The sequence below is a fragment of the Microtus pennsylvanicus genome, chromosome 22 (assembly GCF_037038515.1).
Source record: "Microtus pennsylvanicus isolate mMicPen1 chromosome 22, mMicPen1.hap1, whole genome shotgun sequence".
Classification (NCBI taxonomy): Eukaryota; Metazoa; Chordata; class Mammalia; order Rodentia; family Cricetidae; genus Microtus; species Microtus pennsylvanicus.
Genome location: NC_134600.1, coordinates 19,679,981 through 19,698,858, shown reverse-complemented (window position 1 = coordinate 19,698,858; position 18,878 = coordinate 19,679,981). Strand labels below are relative to the sequence as shown.

Genomic DNA, 18,878 nt, shown 5'->3' with positions numbered 1-18,878 from the left:
AGGACATTGCATGTGTGTAGCTGCTGTGTCTGAATTAGGACATTACATGTGTGTAGGGAGCTGCTGTGTCTGAATTAGGACATAGCATGTGTGTAGCTGCTGTGTCTGACTGGGCGTTACAATTATATTGCTCTTCACCTTTTCTGCAATTAATTAACGCCTTTAACCAAACCAATTCTAGACCACTTCCTGATGAACCCAAACATTTAAAATGTGAGTTAAAAGGAGGAAAAACGGTGCAGATGGGCCAAGAGCTTCAAGGAGAAATAGGTTAGTATACCTACTTTTTTCATGTTGTCTTTCATTAGTGTTTTAAAAATGGATGGTCTGAAAGATACTTTTTGGCACATATTGAAACTCAGTTTTATAAGATAGCTTGTTTAAAAATCTTGCCTTCTTTTATAGGATATATGGTCACTATTAAGGTGTGGATGAACTAAGTTGATCCCTGTCTGGTTTTATGTTTCCTTATAGCTACGAAATTCAATACTATTAAATATTTCCTTTAAATTTTAACTATGAAAAAGTCCTATGAGGTGTAGGGATGTAACTCATTTGTAGAGCGTATCTGCCCTGTATGCAGGCTGGTGTTCAGTCCCTAGCACCTCACAAATAAGAATAGTACCAACAGTGGCGTATCTCAGAAAATAAAAGATCCTTGGTTCATAGCAGTATTTAGTCATTCCTGCACAGGTAATACAGTTTTAATGATTATAAGAGGAATAAGTATAATTTTCTATGTATGACAGTAAATTAAAGCTTCAAAGTATATTTTATGTATAAGTTCTATCTTTAAAAAGATTTTAACTTAAAGATTTTTTCTTTTTTAAGTTGTTATGGTTGCAGATCAGTATGGAAATCAGATTTCAGCATTTTCACCAGATTCTTTATCTGCTTTGTCAATTGCTGGAGTTGGACTTGATAACTCTAACTTGAAAACCACTCTGGAGGTAAAACTACCTTATAAAACTGGTTTTGTATTTGACAAAAGCTGGAGAAAAATGAAGATGATAAAAGTGACTTTGCATATACTATTTTTCATTTTTCAAAACGGTGTTTTATCTGTATGTTTATATGTACTACACATGGCTAAACGCTTGACGTACGTAGCACACGTGTGACGATCAAAGGAGAGCTTATGGGATCCCAAATACTGAACTCGGACTTGGCAGCCGGTTCCCTTTTACCTGATGAATCATCTTGCCAGCCTTGACCTTGTACCTAAATTCTTCATAGAAATTAAAACTGTTATTTAAAAAATTGTAGGGGTAGCATTTGTGAGGTCCAATGCTTTCAAAATAAAGTTAATTTTCACCTTTGCAAGCAAAAGTAGCCAGAAGAGCAGATGTTTCCTCTGATCCATCATCACTTTCAGCCATCTTCGTGTTCCCATTGAACATTTCCCTTTAGAACAAGTTGTAGTTGTTACATAACAACCATAGGTGTTTAAATACACACATGTTGACCTGTGTGTGCACAGTATGTAAATTTTCAGTTAGTGCTTACTCCCTGCATTGCAACCGGATATTGAGGAGAAAACTCACTGTATGACTTTGCCCTGTGCTGTTAATTCAATCTAGCTTGAAATGCAAAGGCCCTGATAGAATAGAACTTGAAACAAGCATAAAGCACTCTTCCTAAGAAGGTCAAAGCCAGTATCAGATAAAAGAATGTTCTGGAATTAGGTCCTGACGAGACCTGCCAGACAGTGTAGGTTAGAAAAAGGAGTTCTCCCAGTTGTACTGCATCATGCTTTGTACTTGACAGGATAACCATGAGAATAGCCTCTTTTGTTGCCTTTCCTCACTAGTCTCCGCCTCCGGAGTAGTGTTTGTGTGAAGTCTGCTCTTCCCGACCTCAGAGCACCCTATTATCTCCTTTCTGTTCTGTGTGTTGGTGAGATGAGAGGATGAACGCACGACTGTTGTTGCTATGTGTAGGCAGTCTGCTTCTTGTCACCCTGTAGACACGTGTGCTGGGGTCCTCTCGTCTTTGACCTCATTGGTCCTGAAATGTAACCTGCTGTTGTATACTTTCAGTGTTCCCAGGCCATTAGATTATTTGCATCAGCACATAAGCATGCTTGTAGAGTCGTCCATATACAGTGCATAGGGGAAATTGGGCCCAGTAAACAATTAACACACTGTAGTGCTGCGGGAAAAACCCCTAAGCTGTAAAGTGAGGGAAAGAGCTCTTCACACAAGCAGTGTGCAGTGAGGACAGCTAACACACTCAGAAGGCAATATTTCTTACCACCTCCTAAACAAGGGATCGCCATCAGCTGTGCATCTCTGGTGACAGTACTCCTCATCACCTTCTGAATGAGTCTGTCCTCCATGAGATAAGCATCTCTGATGGGTTGACCCCTGAAGTACGTGCTGAACTCTCACTGCATATCTCTGTGGTCCCTAGCAGTTTAGGACATGGGATCATTAACAGCCACTATTCAAATGTGAGTGCTTCTGTGTTCTTTCTGGTCTAGAACCAGTTTAGTGCAAAGGTTAATAGCTAGTTTTAGTGACTAGTTGGGTGTGGTAACCATTATTGTGAATAATTGGTAAGCAGCAGCAAAAGCCCTCGTCCATCTACAAGTCAGTGCAAATATCACCTTGACCAAGGGGAGAGCATGTAAAAAACTAGTAAAGACAGCAGTATTTTACTATGTAGGATGTTCAGAAAAGGCCATTGTTGTTAAATTAAGATATCATCTATAAAAATATCTAAAGAAAAGCCATGGAAAAAATTACAAACTGAGACACAAACACAAGAGCCAAGTGCTTGCTTTAAAGAAAAGCACAAATACAGATTGAGTATCCCTAATAGAAAATTTGAAATGTTCTGAAATCCAAAGAATTTTGACTACTAAAATGACACTCAAAACATTGCTGGTTTTTGGAGTATCTCATATATAGAGATTAGAAATATTTTTGGGAGGGATTGGAGAGGTGCCAGACAAGGTGTCTCTGTGTAATAATGCTGGCTGTCCTGGAACTCACTCTGTAGACCAGGCTGGCCTTGAACTCACAGAGGTCTGTCTGCCTCTGCCTCCTAGTGCTGGTATTGAAGGTGTGCACCACCAGTGCCTGGCTACATTAGGAATCTTAACCAATTCATGCAAATATTATGAAATTCAGAGAGCTCAGGCCAGACTGGGTGTAGCGTAGTGGCATATGCCTTTAGCCCCAGCACCAGGGAGCACGCATAAATAGGCAAATCTGTTTAAATTTGAGGAGTATGTGGGAATCTCTTTGCGTTCAAGGCTAATTTGGTCTATATAGTGAGGTTCCAGTCCAGATACATAGATTCTATCTCAAACAAACAAATAAATTTTGAGAACTCCAAAATCTGAAATATTTGGTCTTAAGCATTTTGATCAAAAGATACCTGTACAAGAAAAGAGGAAATTAGGAGAAGATAAGGTAAAAAGTCATATTCACAGTGTTTTAGATCTTTGCCACTGATATAAGAGAAATAGCAGTAGGTAAATGATGCAACTATTTTTTTTTTTAAACTAAGCGACAGCAACCTGTGTTTTCTCACTGTGTTTTTCTTCACTAGACCAAGACACAGAGTATAATTGTACGAGGCATCAGATTCGTTCCAGGTCCTCCTGGACATAAGGATCTTTGTTTTACTTGGCGAGAGTTTTCTGACTTTATTCGTGTCCACCTCATTTCTGGACCTCCAACCAAGCTGCATCTTATCGACTGGCCAGAGCTAAAAGAGGTATGCACTTTATGTGTCTTTATGGAATAGTTAATAGTGCAGGCTCTTTGCTTTCAGAGCCTTAGTGGACTAGAAGAGAGAGATGTTATTTTCAAAGAAATAATAACTGTAGCTAATAGTAGCAAAACAAGTTAAGTATCAGTTAACTGATTTTTGCTAAATTTGTTTCTTTGTCTTATATAGTAATATAAATATTTTATTGCAGGTTTTTTCTTCCTTTGATGATTAGTCTGTTTGTGTGTGAGGTTGTTTGTGTGTCTAAGTGAATGTGCACTGGTATGCACATGTGCTAGAGTGTACACACGGGACAGAAGAGGTCAGCATGGTTGTCCTCCTCTGTCACTCTGCCTCCTCCTTTTAGGGTATGGTATCTACCTAAACCTGGAACTTGTCTTTGCTAAGCTGGAAGCCAGCAAGCCCCAGAACCATCCTGGCTCTGCCTCCCTCATAGCTGAGGTTACAGGCGTGTGTTAAACCCCCATGTGGTTGCTGGGAAATTAACTCAGGACCTTTGGAAGAGCAACCACTGCTCTTAACTGCTCAGCCATCTCTCTAGTCCCTAGCAATGTTCTTAATAGTTAGCCATCTCTCCAACCGTGTTGAAGTTTTTGTAAATCATATTTGAAAAGTCAGATCATTGGACCAATACAAATGAACTTTTATGAAAATACTTAAGTCTTAAATACTCATTTTGCAAACATATTTACTGATAATTTCAGAATCCAGTGAATTTGGCCTGTTGCATGGTGGCACATAGCTCTAATGTCAGCACTCAGAGTTAGAAACAGGGTGACTTCTGGGAATTCAAGGCCAGCCTGAATCTAGTTTTAAAAATTTAATCACTTTTTTTAAAGATTTATTTATTTATTATGTATACAGTGTTCTGCTGCATGTATGCTCGCAGGTGAGAAGAGGGCACCAGATCTTACTACAAGTGGTTGTGAGCCATCATGTGGTTGCTGGGAATTGAACTCAGGACCTCTAGAAGAGCAGGGAGTGCTCTTAATTGCTGAGCCATCTCTCCAGCCCCAAATTTTGAACATTTTGTTGATCAATAAAAATTGTACATAAAATGTTTAATGTGAAATGACAAAGGGGATTTAATGATAGTATATGTACTAGCTTATGTGCTGTTTTATGGTGAGGACATTGTTAAAATGCAGTGGATTTTTTTTTGAGGGGAATTTTCTTTACAAAACATTGTGCTTTTAATAATTTATGCTCACTCCCTTTAACTCTGTAGTTTTCAACCTGTGGGTCGCACCACCTTAGAGAATTGAATCACCCTTTTACAGGGGTTGCCTAAGAGACCAGAAGACATAGATAAAGTTTATATTACAATTCATAAGTAGCAAAATTACAGTTATGAAAGAATTTTATGGTTGGGGTCACCACAACATGAGGAATTATATTAAAGGGTAGCAACATTAGGAAGCTTGAGAGCCATTGATTTAACTCTTTGCAGATCCATACGCACCTCCAACTTAATATCCTTTTTTAAGAAATAGCCTACCACCAGCTCATTTTGTGCTTCCCATAGACTCACGTATTTGAATCACCCCTGGAGTGTGGTCGACCTGCCAGGGGCCTCATCCTTAAAGAAAACTTACTTTACCTCTCCCAGAAGCTGTCTGCTGTCAGTAGTTCCTTCATCGGTGATGGAGGCACATGAGCCCCTCTCCTCCACACTGGAATATCGACTGGTTTGGTCTTTCTCAGCTTTCATGCTGGCATCCACAGCTGCTTGAGTTCATGAGAATAACAGTCCTGTCAAGTTCAGAGGATACTGTTCCACCTAGGTCCTTCCCTGGCTCTGGCTTTTATTTAGTCTTTATGCCCTCTTATCCATAATGGTTCCTCAACCTTGATGGGGAGGGAGTATGGAATAGAGATGCCACGATTATGGCTGAGCACTCCACAGATACTTTATCTCTGTATTTAAACCGTTTGTAAGTTTCTGCAGTAAAATATCATCCACAAAGAAATTTCTCTGAGTCTGAAAGCTACACTAATAAATGAGTTTGAAGATAGGAATGTAGAAGCCAGTTTGATACTATGTCCATTTAGCAGAATAAGAATAGTAGTCTCACCCCTGTGGCCCATGAATGAGTTCATCAGCCATGGATTTCTTTTTATAACTACTTAAGTTTAGTTTTATAAAAAAACAAAACAATTTGAAAAAAAGAGCCATGTAAAAATACTGCAATAATTTCAGGGTTTTAATTAATGAGAATAGAAATGTTATAAATAACAAGAACAAGCATATGATTTAAACAGACTTGAGCCAGTGAATTGGATGGTAAACATTAAGAATCTCCCAAACCCATCCCAATAGCAGTCTAGACTCTAGTAGAGTAGAGATGTTGGCTTTGAGAGAACAAAGACACAACATTCTCTAGAACTCAGATTCTTGTCCATCAGTGCCTTCCAGTCTCCCTATCTTTTTGACCTCCCCCTTTCCCATAATGCTTTTCTGTGTAAGTACTTTTAGTTTGGCACAGCTTTCTTTTTTATTATTGGGAAGCTGTGTTTAATGTTTAGACATTTCTACAGAATGCCTGTAATCAGTACTTGAGAGGATTCCGAGTTCAAATCTAGACTGAACTGTGTTGAGACCCTGTCTGTAGGCCAACTTCCTCTGTTCTGCCAGCTGGCTTCCCAAATAAACACACAGAGACTTATTGTTAATTATAAATGCTCGACTGATAGCTCAGGCTTGTTACTAACTAGCTCTCACATTTTAAATTAACCCATTCTATTCCTTTACTTGCTGTCACATGGCTCTTGACTTGTCACCTTTTTAGACACATCCTGCTTCTTTTGCATGGCTGGTAACTCTTGAGACTTTGCCCTTCTTTTTCCCAGCATCCTTAGTCTGGCTCTCCTGCCCATTCTCTTCCTGCTCAGCTGGAAACATAATCATTTAATGTCTGATCATTCTAGCAGTTCCTGACTCAATTGTTGCTCTCTCTCGTGGGTGCTAAGCAGAAAGGGAAACTGAAAGATCAGATAGTGTGGTCATTAGGGAAAATTGTGTAACTGTATTATCTTAGTCAGTGGTCTGCTTCTATGGTTGGCCACTCTCATAAAGAAAAGCATTTAACTGAGGGAGCAAGGTGGCATGTCGGCAGACTTGATGCTGGAGAAGTGATTGGACATTCTACGCCTGAGTCCACAGGCAACAGAAAGAAAGACTTTGGACTTGGGACAGGCTTTTGGAAACCTCAAAGCCCACCACAGTGATAGCACTTCCTTATCCTCAACAAGGCTACACCTCTTAACCTTTCGAATAGTGCCACTCTCTGGTGACCAAGTATTCAACTTTGTGTACCTATGGCTGGAAGGTATTCTCATTCAAATCACCACATATATGCGTGTATTATTCAATTTTATAAATGAGAAAACTGAAATATTAACTTGCTAAAATGTAAAAGTGACAGAATGTTCAGAGACATTTGATGTTGGAATTTGTCATTTTCCACTATTCTGAAAAACTAGTGTAGCATCATTTAAAGTCTTAATTAGTGAGAAGCACCCTTTAGAAGCAGTTAGGGTGGGGCTGGACTGATGAGCCCCATCTGCACTCATGTTTAGGAAGCAGAGTAGGCTGGGACTAGTGGGTACACTTGTATCCACATTTAGGAAAGCTTGCCTGCACCCACGTTTAGGATGCAGGCTAGACTACGTCTGTAAAACTATCAGTGATTTATAAATCTAAACTGTTGATCATCTTTGGTGATCGTCATCTGTAGCCTTGTAAACCAAGCATTGTATATAACCACTGTCGAGATTCTTATTTGTTTGGATAACTTATCCATAGAAAATCATTATGTTTTCTTCCAGTTTTGGCAGCCTGCAACCTAGTTTGATTAATTAGTTAGATTAGACAGGAGGGTAGAGGAAGTAAAAGATACATGGATAGGAGTGAGATCAGCTTCCATGTTTTTACTCTTTTATTTCTCTCCCACTTAAGTTTTAAAATCTTAACATGAAGCCTGGCAGTGGTGGCGTACGCCTTTAATCCCAGCACTTGGGAGGCAGAGGCAGGTGGATCTCTGTGAGTTCGAGGCCACACTGGTCTATAAGAGCTAGTTCCAGGACAGGCTCCAAAGCTACAGAGAAACCCTGTCCCGAAAAACCAACCGACAAACAAACTAACAAATAAATAAATAAGTAAATAAAATCTTACATGAGATTGATGCCTTATGTGGTATTTTGCTAAACAATGTGTCCTTTGAATATATCCATTAATACATCACTACATGGAAATCTGGAGTTGCACAAGCTTTCCATACTTGCTAGAGAGAAAACAAGAAGCATTTGTACTTATGAAATAGATTGTTAGTACCGTCTTTAATTAGGGGCTAAAAGTTATTGCTAAATGCCATTATGCAAAACCTTGAAAATTGATGGAAGTATTAAAACTACAGATTGGTGCTACAAGCAAATAATGTCAAATGCTGTTTATCTTTTTAACAGATTATTAATCTTTCCTATAAAATAGTCATTTATGATACTTAAATTGGCTTTCCAGGTTTATTTTCAATGAAGAAAGAAGCAATTTATAAATATAACATTACTATAGAAGTAATCATATTGACACATATTTGTTTGTGTTTACTAAAATGTTTGTATCTGTTTCAGTCCATGCCAGTGATCAATGGAAGACAGTTACCTAACCCTCTCGTTGTTCAACTCTGTGACCAGTGGGATAATCCTGCATTGGTCTCAAATGTTAAAATAAGTCTCATAAAAACTAGCAATTTGAAGGTAAGTTTCAAACTTCCTTAGATATCTTTCACTGAAAAGTCTGTATTTCAGGGCTTGAGCATTGGCTCGGGAGTTAATAGCAGTTGCTGCTCTCGTAGTGGACACAGGTTCAGTTCCTAGCATCTATAACTCCTGTCACAGAAGATCTGGTGCCCTCTTCTGGCCTCCACAGGCATGAAAGTGGAACATAGGCATGCATGCAGACAAAAACACCCATACACATAAAATAAAAATCAATTAAGACAGTGTAATTCAGCAGGAAAGTGATTTCTAGAGTGCACAAAAGTCTGTGTTTGATATCTAGCACCTCCTCCCCCTTGCACTCCTCAAAGATCAGCATTTTATCCTCATGATAGTATCAGGTGTCAGATTTCCTTCTCTTTTAAAAAATGCAATACTCTGTCATCTTTATTAGTGTCTAATATAAATCAGAATCTTTATATTTGATAAAGTGAAGTTTATAGTGAGGTGCCATCATTGCACTGTTAGGATGGTTCCTCTCATCTCACAAAGAGATGCCTGGTCCTGGACAGGGCTGCTAGACATGGGCTGGATTGGTGTCTGGGGTGATGGTCCTCTGCTCTTCACTCTTTACTGGAGCAATTATGAGCATAGCGCGTAGTTCACGTATTAACTGTTGCCATGTACACTGGGAGAGCCAACTGTTGAGAATTGAGTAGAAACTTCAGTCACCTTGTGCAAGCTGGAGACCCTTTTTACTCAAGGTTAAAGAAGAGAAGCTTTCGGTTCTTATACTTTTTTTTTTAATTTTTACAATGCACCAATAGATGAAGGAAGTTAATAACTCACTTGTTGCCAGTCAGTTCCAAGAATGCTCCTGAGATTATGCTCAGATAGTCTGAAGTATCTATCCAACTAAGTTTAATAAATAATAATAGCACAGCTGATACTGTACAAAACTGGCAGAGCTCTTAAATTTAATTAATTCAGACAGAATCCCAACCCACATTTCCCAAGATCTTACAAGTTGATTCTAAAAGCTGATGTGGGAAATTAAAGTACCAAATAAATGTGATATGGTATTTATGATATGTGTCCCTAGTTAAGTGATGAGAATCAAGATTTTTTTTTGTTGTTTTTTTTTTTTGTGGGGTTTTGTTTGTTTGTTTTTTGAGACAGGGTTTCTCTGTGTAAAAGTCCTGGCTATCCTGAAACTCACTCTGTAGACCAGGCTGGCCTTGAACTCACTGAGATCCACCTGCCTCTGGTGGGCACGCTTTTAATCCCAGGGAGGCAGAGACAAGCAGATCTCAGTGAGTTCGAGGCCAGCCTGGCCTACAGAGTGAGGATCAGGAAGGTTCCAAAGCTACAGAGAAACCCTGTACCTAGTGAGGGAGGGGCACACAAAACAAATGAAAATTTAAGACGTAACCATTATTAGGAGAAGTGGCCACTGACAATCTGTTAAGCATTGGTTATTACTGTGAAGTAGTCTTGCAGCAGTGATCAAAAAAGCATACATGCCCAAATGAATAAGCAGCAAGCACGGTAAAGGAAAAAGAATGAGGATAGTTTGTGATGCCCACACTTGAGTATGTGTGTATATATATATATATTTATTTCTCCTATGCTTTCTCCTGTACTTCCCAGGTACAAACAATTTATTTGACATTTAGCTGATATCAATACAACCAACATAGAATTCTGCAGCTTAACTACATTTTGAATATTTTTTAGAGCATTTGCATGTTTTTCAACTAAATTTAGGTTTAAAAATTTTACTTGCAGGCCGGGCAGTGGTGGCACACACCTTTAATCCCAGCACTCGGGAGGCAGAGGCAGGCGAATCTCTGTGAGTTCGAGGCTAGCCTGGTCTACAAGAGCTAGTTCCAGGACAGGAACCAAAAGCTACGGAGAAACCCTGTCTCGAAAAATCAAAAAAAAAAAAATTACTTGCAAATATAGCTTAAAAATAACATTTTAGAAACATGATAATAGAAAAGAACCTGATAGATTTCTAGAATTTTTCTCTTTTTTGTTTTGTTTTGTTTTGGTTTTGGTTTTGCTTTTGAGACAGGGTTTCTCTGTCCTAGAACTCTGTTGACCAGGCTGACCTTCAGCTCACAGAGATCTGTCTTCTTTTGCCCCGAGTGCTAGGATTAAAAGTGTGTGCCACCTCTGCCCAGCTGATTTCTAAAATTTTCTAATCAACCCTTTTATTTTGTCTTATTTGTAGCTAATACCTTCAAACCAGCAGCATAAAACAGATGATAAGGGCAGAGCTAATTTGGGGGTTTTTACTGTTTTTGCTCCAAGGTAAGAACTAAAAGTTTTACGGTTTTACAGAGATTGAGTTTTCTTATAATTTCTGAATTTAAGATTAATAACTGTTTAGTGTTAGACAAGAAATGTAATGGAGTAGGAATATTAATGTTAATTTTTATATTAGTTATCTGTGAAGTTCTCAGTTGTGACAATGTCATTTGAACCTTGCCCCTCTTTTTTCCCATTGTTGTTAGGGGAGAACACACTCTCCAGGTTAAAGGCGTCTATAATAAGAGTGCTATAGAAGGACCTACAATTCAGTTAATGGTTCTTCCAGACCCTGAAAAGCCTGTTCGTCTCAATGTTAAATATGATAAAGATGCCTCTTTTATAGCAGGTGACATATTCACGGGTAAGTACCAAAAAGTATTAATAAACCTTTAGTGATAATGTTCCTTATAGTATTATTAGTGGGATAAATTATGTTTGGTGTTCAGCATGATTTAAAAAAAAGACATGCGTGTCATTACCTTTAAATGAAAACACAACTGAGCAATTCTTCCCTCATCCTGTGTTTCATAGTCTTTCACTTTAAGAATGACTGAAAGTCCATGTATAAAATGGTAGGTAGTCTGAGGTATTTCAAATGGGAGCCAAAGACTGGTGTAGCACTTTGGAGCTGAGGCCAAAGGACTGCAGCGAATTTGGGCCAACTTTGTCTACAGAGTGAAAGTGTCTCACAGGAATGAAAAACAAAACAAAGAAATAAGAACTAAATGGTATGTAGCTCAACTCGGTTACATATGCTTTTATGCTATCTTACAGCCATCGATACCAGGACCATTTAGCTTAAATTAGGTAGAAATAAATTGCATCAGGTTGTATTAAAATGTTTCAGAACAACAACCATCCATTAAATAACTTCTCAGAATCTTTGTTTTAGTCACGAATATTACAGTTTTAAGTAAATACAGACTAATGTAGGACGTGACTCAGTATTCATATTCTCTGGCTATTGTTGTCAATAGGAGATTAGTATGTGCTTTATTCAAGCATTTTCTACAAAGCTTCTCTGTTCTTGAAGAGGTGAATGCCTGTATGTACTTAGATGCGCAAAAGAAGCACACCAAAAAGTTATGGTTAAAATTGTTTAACAGTAGCTTTTAGTAATTAAAATACAAATATCCATAGATTTTATACTTCATAAATTTTGTGTTCAATCTTGGCAAAATAAAACTTTTTTCTTTGAATTTATAAAGTATAACAGGTACAACATGTTACATATAGCTGGTAAATATAATGGAAATGTTAATGTTACATATAATACATTAGCTACTTTACCTAGTTAAAGCATAAAAGAAAGTAAATATACATATATGTATGTATGTAATTTTTTTTTTTGAGAGGGTTTCTCTATGTAGCCCTGGCTGTGCTGGAACTCACTCTGTAGACCAGACTGGTCTCAAACTCAGAGATGTGTCTCTTGCCGCTGTCTCCTGAGTGCTGGGATTAAAGGCGCACACCACCACCACCTGGCTAAAAATATTTTTGTTCTAGAAATACATATGGCATCCAGTGTTGTGACCAGTCGGCCTAATTTTCATGTACTAAGCACATACAGCCACACCATTCTGGTTTTCCATGCCAGATTTGCATCATGGAAAACTGAAGCTAAGACAACGAAATGCTAGTAGCAAAGATAAACTTGTCTAGGAGAACTTCACATTCAGACTCAGCCCCAGAATATTGTCTGTCATAATCGACAGTTTCCTATAATCATTTTTTGAAGATTCCTGGTTAAGTAATGATCTCAAATTACTTTGTTTTTCATGTCTTTGAAAAGTCTTATTGTCTTTGCCAGAATATTACTAATAAATAAATAAGTAAATTTTATGTTTACTTGACAGATTTTATGGTGAGTGTGATCTCTGAAGATGGTAGTGTCATCAAAAATATTAATCCAACACGCATTTCCATGAAACTGTGGAAGCTGTCTAGCGGCATGAGCCGGGCACCAACAAATGTGAGTAAAAATCAATGGGTTAAGAAACTGAAAATAATATAATCTGTTTGACCATCAAGGCATGGTGGCACATGCCTTTAATCCCAGTGCTAGGGACACAGCTCTCTGTGATGTTGAGGCCAGTCTTGTCTACATAGTGAATTCCAGGACAGCCAGGACAGCCAGGAAAGCATAGAGATTCTGTCTCAAATAACAACAAATAAACACAAAAGTGACAAAAAGAAGTAAGATAATTTAAATATTATTCAGCTAATATATCAAAAGTTACCTTCTCAGCATGTCCTCGGTATTTTGAAATTCCAGTATGTGCATTCTTTGACTAGTTAAATTGTGTGTGCATGTGTGTGCGCTACATACGTTGGAGTGCACAGACAGTGTATACTTCCATGCACACCCACGCTGGTACATGATGTCAGTTGTGTACCTTTGTTGCTCTATTATCTCTTTATTCCCGAGATGGGGGTCTGTCACCAACCAAAACTCGCTTGCTGTGCTAGCCACCCAGTGAGACCTTGGATCCCTTTTCCACCCCACCAATCCTTAGACTACAGGTACACACAACCATGCCCAGCTTTTTATGTTAGTTCTGGGATTTGAACTCAGGTCTTCATGCTTACACAGCAAGATCTCTTATGTTCCTAGCCTGATATTTTCAAAATTATTCAGTCATGAGAATGCATCTAGCTGCATTTCAGAAACCAGATTTCAGGCATGCAGTAGTCACACAGAGCTGTTGGCTCCTTGTAGTACAAATGAGAGAACTCTTAGAGTGGAAACCAGACCCTAGAACTTGTTAGAGTCCCCAACTTAATAACCCACTTCAGAGTTGATGGTTCATTTCAACATTGTGTTTTAAAAGTTAGCAGCTGGGCAAGCTGAGCCTTTACTACTTTAGGACCAGCAGTCCAGTGGTACTTGTAAATGTATAAATCCAGATGCAGTCTCTTCATCTTTCATATCTGGACATTTTCATCCTGAATATACTCTTGGTTTTTGAAGACAGTGTTAGTCTCTGTAGCTTTGAAGCTTGTCCTGGAACTTGCTCTTGTAGACCAGGCTGGCTTCGAACTCACAGAGATCCGCCTGTCTCTGCCTCCCGAGTGCTGGGATTAAAGGCATGTGCCACCACCACCCTGCCCTGAATATACTCTTTTAACATTTGTTTTCTCCTTCTTCTGTTCCTCTTTCTAGGCAGAAACATTTAGTTGTAATAAAATAAAAGACAATGACAAAGAAGATGGCTGCTTCTGTTTCAGGTACCATCTACATCATTTTATATTTTTGTGTGTGCTCAGTGTAGAATAATTCATGTTAGTGGTATTTGCATTTCTTACCTAAGAAAAAGTAGTTTATAATCAAGAAGAAACTGTTGACTTTATTTCTTAACATTCATAGTCAGAAGATATTTTTAGAAAAAGATGTTTTTCGTTTTGGTTTTTAAATGTTGCTCTGTAAAAATGGTTTTGAGGAAGGTTGTTGTGATGTTAACATTAGAATTTAGAAAATACATGAAAAGAATTTCTTTATGATATCAGAGCACCTTAGTATAAGCATTTATTTTAGTGTGTTGTATGAATGTGTGTGTAGGTACACATGAGGCCAGAAGTGTATGTACATCGGCTGCTTTTCTCTATTGCACTCTCCACCCCCCCCCACCCCCCCTTTTTTTTTAATTTTTGAGACAGGGCCTCAGTGAACCTGCAATTTCCCTTTGCCTAGGCTTGCCAGCCATTGAACAGTGCTGGGGTGCAGATGTGTATTACCACATCCTCCTTTTCCATGGGTGCTCGGAATCTGAACTCAAGCCTTCATGCTTGTACAGTGAACACTTTACCCACTGAGCAGACGCAGACCGGGCTTGACCTTTAGAGCCTCCTGCTATTAGCGTCCTTAGTGCTGTGTTGCAGTCATGTAATACTGTGCCTTCTGTTAGATATCTGTGCTCATTGTGAGGCTAGTGTTCGCACTCTTTCTGGTCTCTTGGACAGAAGTTCCAGATCTTTATGAACTCAGATGATTTGAGACTTTCTTTTATAATTAATCCTCTTTAAGTAGTCTTTATACTTGGATTATAAAAATATTCTCCTGTGTTATGGTGTCGGCAATTTATGACCAATTGGTTTGGTGATTCACTAGTAGAGGACCCACTGAACTTAGTATAATTTCACTCACTGCTGTGAGTTATTGTGGTAAAGGTCACAGAACAACATCTGCAGAGAGAAGATTCATGTAACTATGTCCAAGAGAAAGCAGTTAGAAGCTTCAAAGTGTCCTCTCCTAGTGGATCTCATAAGGTGTGCTTTAATTCTCCATTATCAAGTTAATCAGGGGAGCAGAGTTAGACTTTTATGGGGTGCTGATATAGCCAATCCCTGAATGACACATAGCCATATTTGCAGGTTTCCAGGAGAAAAGTAAGCCTTTCATAGGAACTGTGGTAATACAAGTGTGTGAAATCAGTATAACCCATGCTGACAAGTACCTCCCAGATGCCAGACATGGGCTAAGATTGTAAACAGGTCTTCCTAAGAAGAACACTTCGGATCTGCTGTGTTAACTCTCGTTATACTTAAACCTGGAATTTATTCTGCTTTGGTCTTTTGGGTTGATTTTCTGAGGTGGGGGGTAACAGGGGTTCTGGGGCGAGAAAGGGCAAATATGATTAGGTATTGAGCCTAGAATCTCAGATTCATTAAATACATTCTTTCTGAACTACGCCCCCAGTCATGAGTATTTCCTTAGAACATGGTATAAATTTAGTGACCATGATGGTCTTCCAGAATATGTAGTCAGGATTATTTGGTGAAGTGATAAGCATTCTTCAGTGATAGTTGTGTTACAAATCATAAATGCATTTCTAAATAGTTGGGTATGGGATTTTGTTTGTGTATGGCCTTTTTAATTTTGATTATGGAAATCTAGTTGGTTTGTGTCTGTTGATCTTGTAGCAAGTATCTTTGCTCAGCTCCTTAGTTTCTAGTTGTATTTGGCGTTTCTTTCAAATGTCTATAAATTGTGATTGGTTTGTTTGCCTTCTCTTCCTATGTGTACTATTTGTTGGTTGTTGTTGTTTGGTTTTGGTATTATTTTTTGTTTGTTTTTTTGTTTTTGCTATTGAACTAGGAGTTTAAAGTTTTTATGCTGATAGTGGTCATCTTATATCATTCTCAACCTAAAGGGGAACATTTGACTGTTTTCTTTGGGTAGGTATCTTTTATCTAACTCTTCATTTCTGAAGGCTGGGAATATAGCTTAGTTGGTAAAATATTTGTCATGTAAGCATGGTGGCCTGACTTGTTTTGAGATTACTAGCTAACAACTCATGTTACTATCTTGTACTTGGCACTGGGATTTTTATTTGATTACTCACGGCTTCTTGTATACATTATCTATATAGCTTTTTCCTTAGTATGTAATAAAAATTGGTATTTAAAAATGTTCATACATTTGTGTGTATGTGTTTAAAATTACCTTATAAAATAGTAAGCCTATTTTCTTTTGCTTTGATTAAATGACATGACCGAGAGAACTTACCAAACGGTTTATCTAGGTTTAAGGTTTCAGAGGGATGAGTCGTTAGTTATGGCAGCAAATGCATGGTGGCAGGCATATAGGCAGGAGAAGGAATTTGAAAGACAATATCTTCCAACACAAGCATGAAAAACTGAGAGGGAACTGGAACTGGTGTAGGTGTTTAAACTCTCAAGGCCCTCCTCCAGTGACACTTTCCAGGAAACCTGGACCTTTTAAACTACCTCAAGCATCTTCACCAATTGGGATCAAGTGTTCAAATATCTGAGCCTATAATGAATACTCTCATTTCCCTACATCTTTAGTCTTGTGTTTTCTTTCCCCTCCTTCCACTGTTCCTCATCCCTATCCGCATGCCCTCTTCCTCATTTTAATCATGCATCCCCAACGTACTGCCCACTTTCAGGCCTCCCTTATCCCCATAGCCCCTCTCTAGCTAGATTCATGACCCCTCTATACATATATATTCCAAGTTAAACACGTAGACCTAAAACTTCAGAGCTGTGACCCACATGAGAGATAACATGGGGCATTTGTCTTTCTGGGCCTAGGTTAATTTCATTTAATATATTTTCCAGCTATAGCCATCTTCTAGCACATTTAGTTTTATAGTGGAATAAAATTTATTTTATTGTCTATCTGTACCATATTTTCTTTTTTTTTTTTTAAAGATTTTATTTATTTATTATAAATAAATACAACATTCTGTCTCCATGTATGCCCACATGCCAGAAGAGGGCGCCAGATCTCATTACAGATGGCTGTGAGCCACCATGTGGTTGCTGGGAACTGAACTCAGGACCTCTGGAAGAGCAGCCAGTGCTCTTAACCACTGAGCCATCTCTCCAGCCCCTGTACCATATTTTCATTATCCAGTATTTTTTTTTTTTGGAGACAGGATTTCTCTCTGTAGCTCTGGTTGTCCTAGAACTCACTCTGTAGACCAGGCTGACCTCAAACTGACAGAGATCGCCTTGCCTCTGCCCCCCAAGTTCTGTGTATGAACTCAGCCCGGCTACCTAGTAATCATTTGTTGGACATCCAGACTGGTTCAGTTCCCTAGCCATTATGATTACAGAAGCAATAAACATGGTTGTGTAGTTACCTCTGTAGTCAGGATATGGAGTCCTTTGTCCTAAGAATCTGCCTGAGGCTAAATTCAAAAGGAATAGGCAAAGAAGAGTTCAAGACAGCCTAATGTTGACTCTGTCGTGTATGTTAGTAATCAGTCTTAGGCACATCTATAATGAAAAAGAGCGGGTAGGCCAAAAGAAATAAATACACAGTTTAAAGAGAATAAAAGCACCAGAAGATTTAATGTAGGAGTCAAGACTTGTGCTGAAAGAGAAAAGAAGGTTAAAGAGAGGCCTGATCAACAGTGGAATAAAGGGAGCAGTGCTCTTAGCCTTGGGAAAGATTGGGAGGTATGGCCTTGTTTGTGAAGGTCTTGTTAGAGAAGGTGTGTCAATAGGGGCAGACTTTGAAGTTTCCAAAAAGTCAAGTCATTCTCAGTGTCTATCCGTCTGCCATCATGGACACTAACCCTCTGAAACCATAAGCCAATTAAGTGCTTTCTCTTACAAACTGCCTTTGTCATGGTGTTTTATCACAGCAACAGAAAAGGAACTAAGATAAGCTCCCATATACCATCCTGAATACGCTCAAATCTTGGAAGCTAAGTAGGGTAGAGCCTGCCCCGTGCTTAAGTGGGAGAAAATCTGTGCCTGTTGTTCTCTGTGTTGAAGTGTACTCCTTTTCCTCCAGCATTTTCAGAGCTGCTGTTAAGGCTGGCTTTGGGTTAACAATTTCTGATGAACAGTTTTAGTTCTAGTACTTTTATTTCACTCTTCAGTGTTTGTTATTTGAAAGGTCTGTTATGTTCAAGTTGGGCTCAAGCTTCTCGACTCAAATGATCCTCCTGTCTCCACCCCTCTGAATCCCTTGGACTACAGGCATGATCAGCTGATATTCTCCCCACCTTGTGTGTGTGTGTGTGTGTGTGTGCGCGCGTGCGCGCGTGCTCACGCATGCATGCATGTGTGTGTGTTTTGCTGTATCACCCAATCCATCCTCCATTTATTTTTTTTAATGGCTTTTTAAGGTAAGATTTTCTGTAGCCCTGACTGCCCTGGAACTATTTTTGTTTATTTGTTTGTTTGTACATACATACATACATACATACATCTATGGCTTTTTGAGACAGGCTTTTTCTGTAGCCCTTCCTGTCCTGGAACTATTCTTTCCATCCATCCATCCATCCATCCGTCCATCCATCCATCCATCCATCCATCCATGAGTTTTAGACAGGGTTTTTCTGTAGCCCTGGCTGTCCTGGAACTAGCTCTGAAGACCAGGCTGGCCTCAAACTTACACACATTCACCTACCTCTGCCTCCCGAGTGCTGCATTAAAGGTGTGCACCACCACCACATGGCTCCGGCCTCCAATTCTTGTTCAGTCTCTGTCAGACTAGGACTACAGTTTGTACCACTTCTTTTATGTGTTTAGTCTTTTATGAAGGTTCACTGCTTTGTTTTTTAAAGTCTTTTCTGTTATCAGCCTGAAAAGCAAAAGTCTGTCTAGAGTTCCCTTAGGTTCTTGGG

General features: G+C 38.9%; 1 protein-coding gene across 1 annotated transcript in view; it reads left to right on the top strand.

The window, feature by feature from the left end:
- The window catches only part of Smchd1 (structural maintenance of chromosomes flexible hinge domain containing 1), a 137,201-nt gene that overhangs the window by 83,495 nt on the left and 34,828 nt on the right, over positions 1-18,878 (top strand). The window contains exons 27-34 of the mRNA XM_075956462.1: positions 182-270; positions 832-950; positions 3,559-3,726; positions 8,371-8,496; positions 10,694-10,773; positions 10,977-11,134; positions 12,630-12,745; positions 13,937-14,001. Coding sequence (XP_075812577.1) covers positions 182-270; positions 832-950; positions 3,559-3,726; positions 8,371-8,496; positions 10,694-10,773; positions 10,977-11,134; positions 12,630-12,745; positions 13,937-14,001 — 921 coding nt within the window. The remainder of the gene's footprint in view (positions 1-181; positions 271-831; positions 951-3,558; positions 3,727-8,370; positions 8,497-10,693; positions 10,774-10,976; positions 11,135-12,629; positions 12,746-13,936; positions 14,002-18,878) is intronic.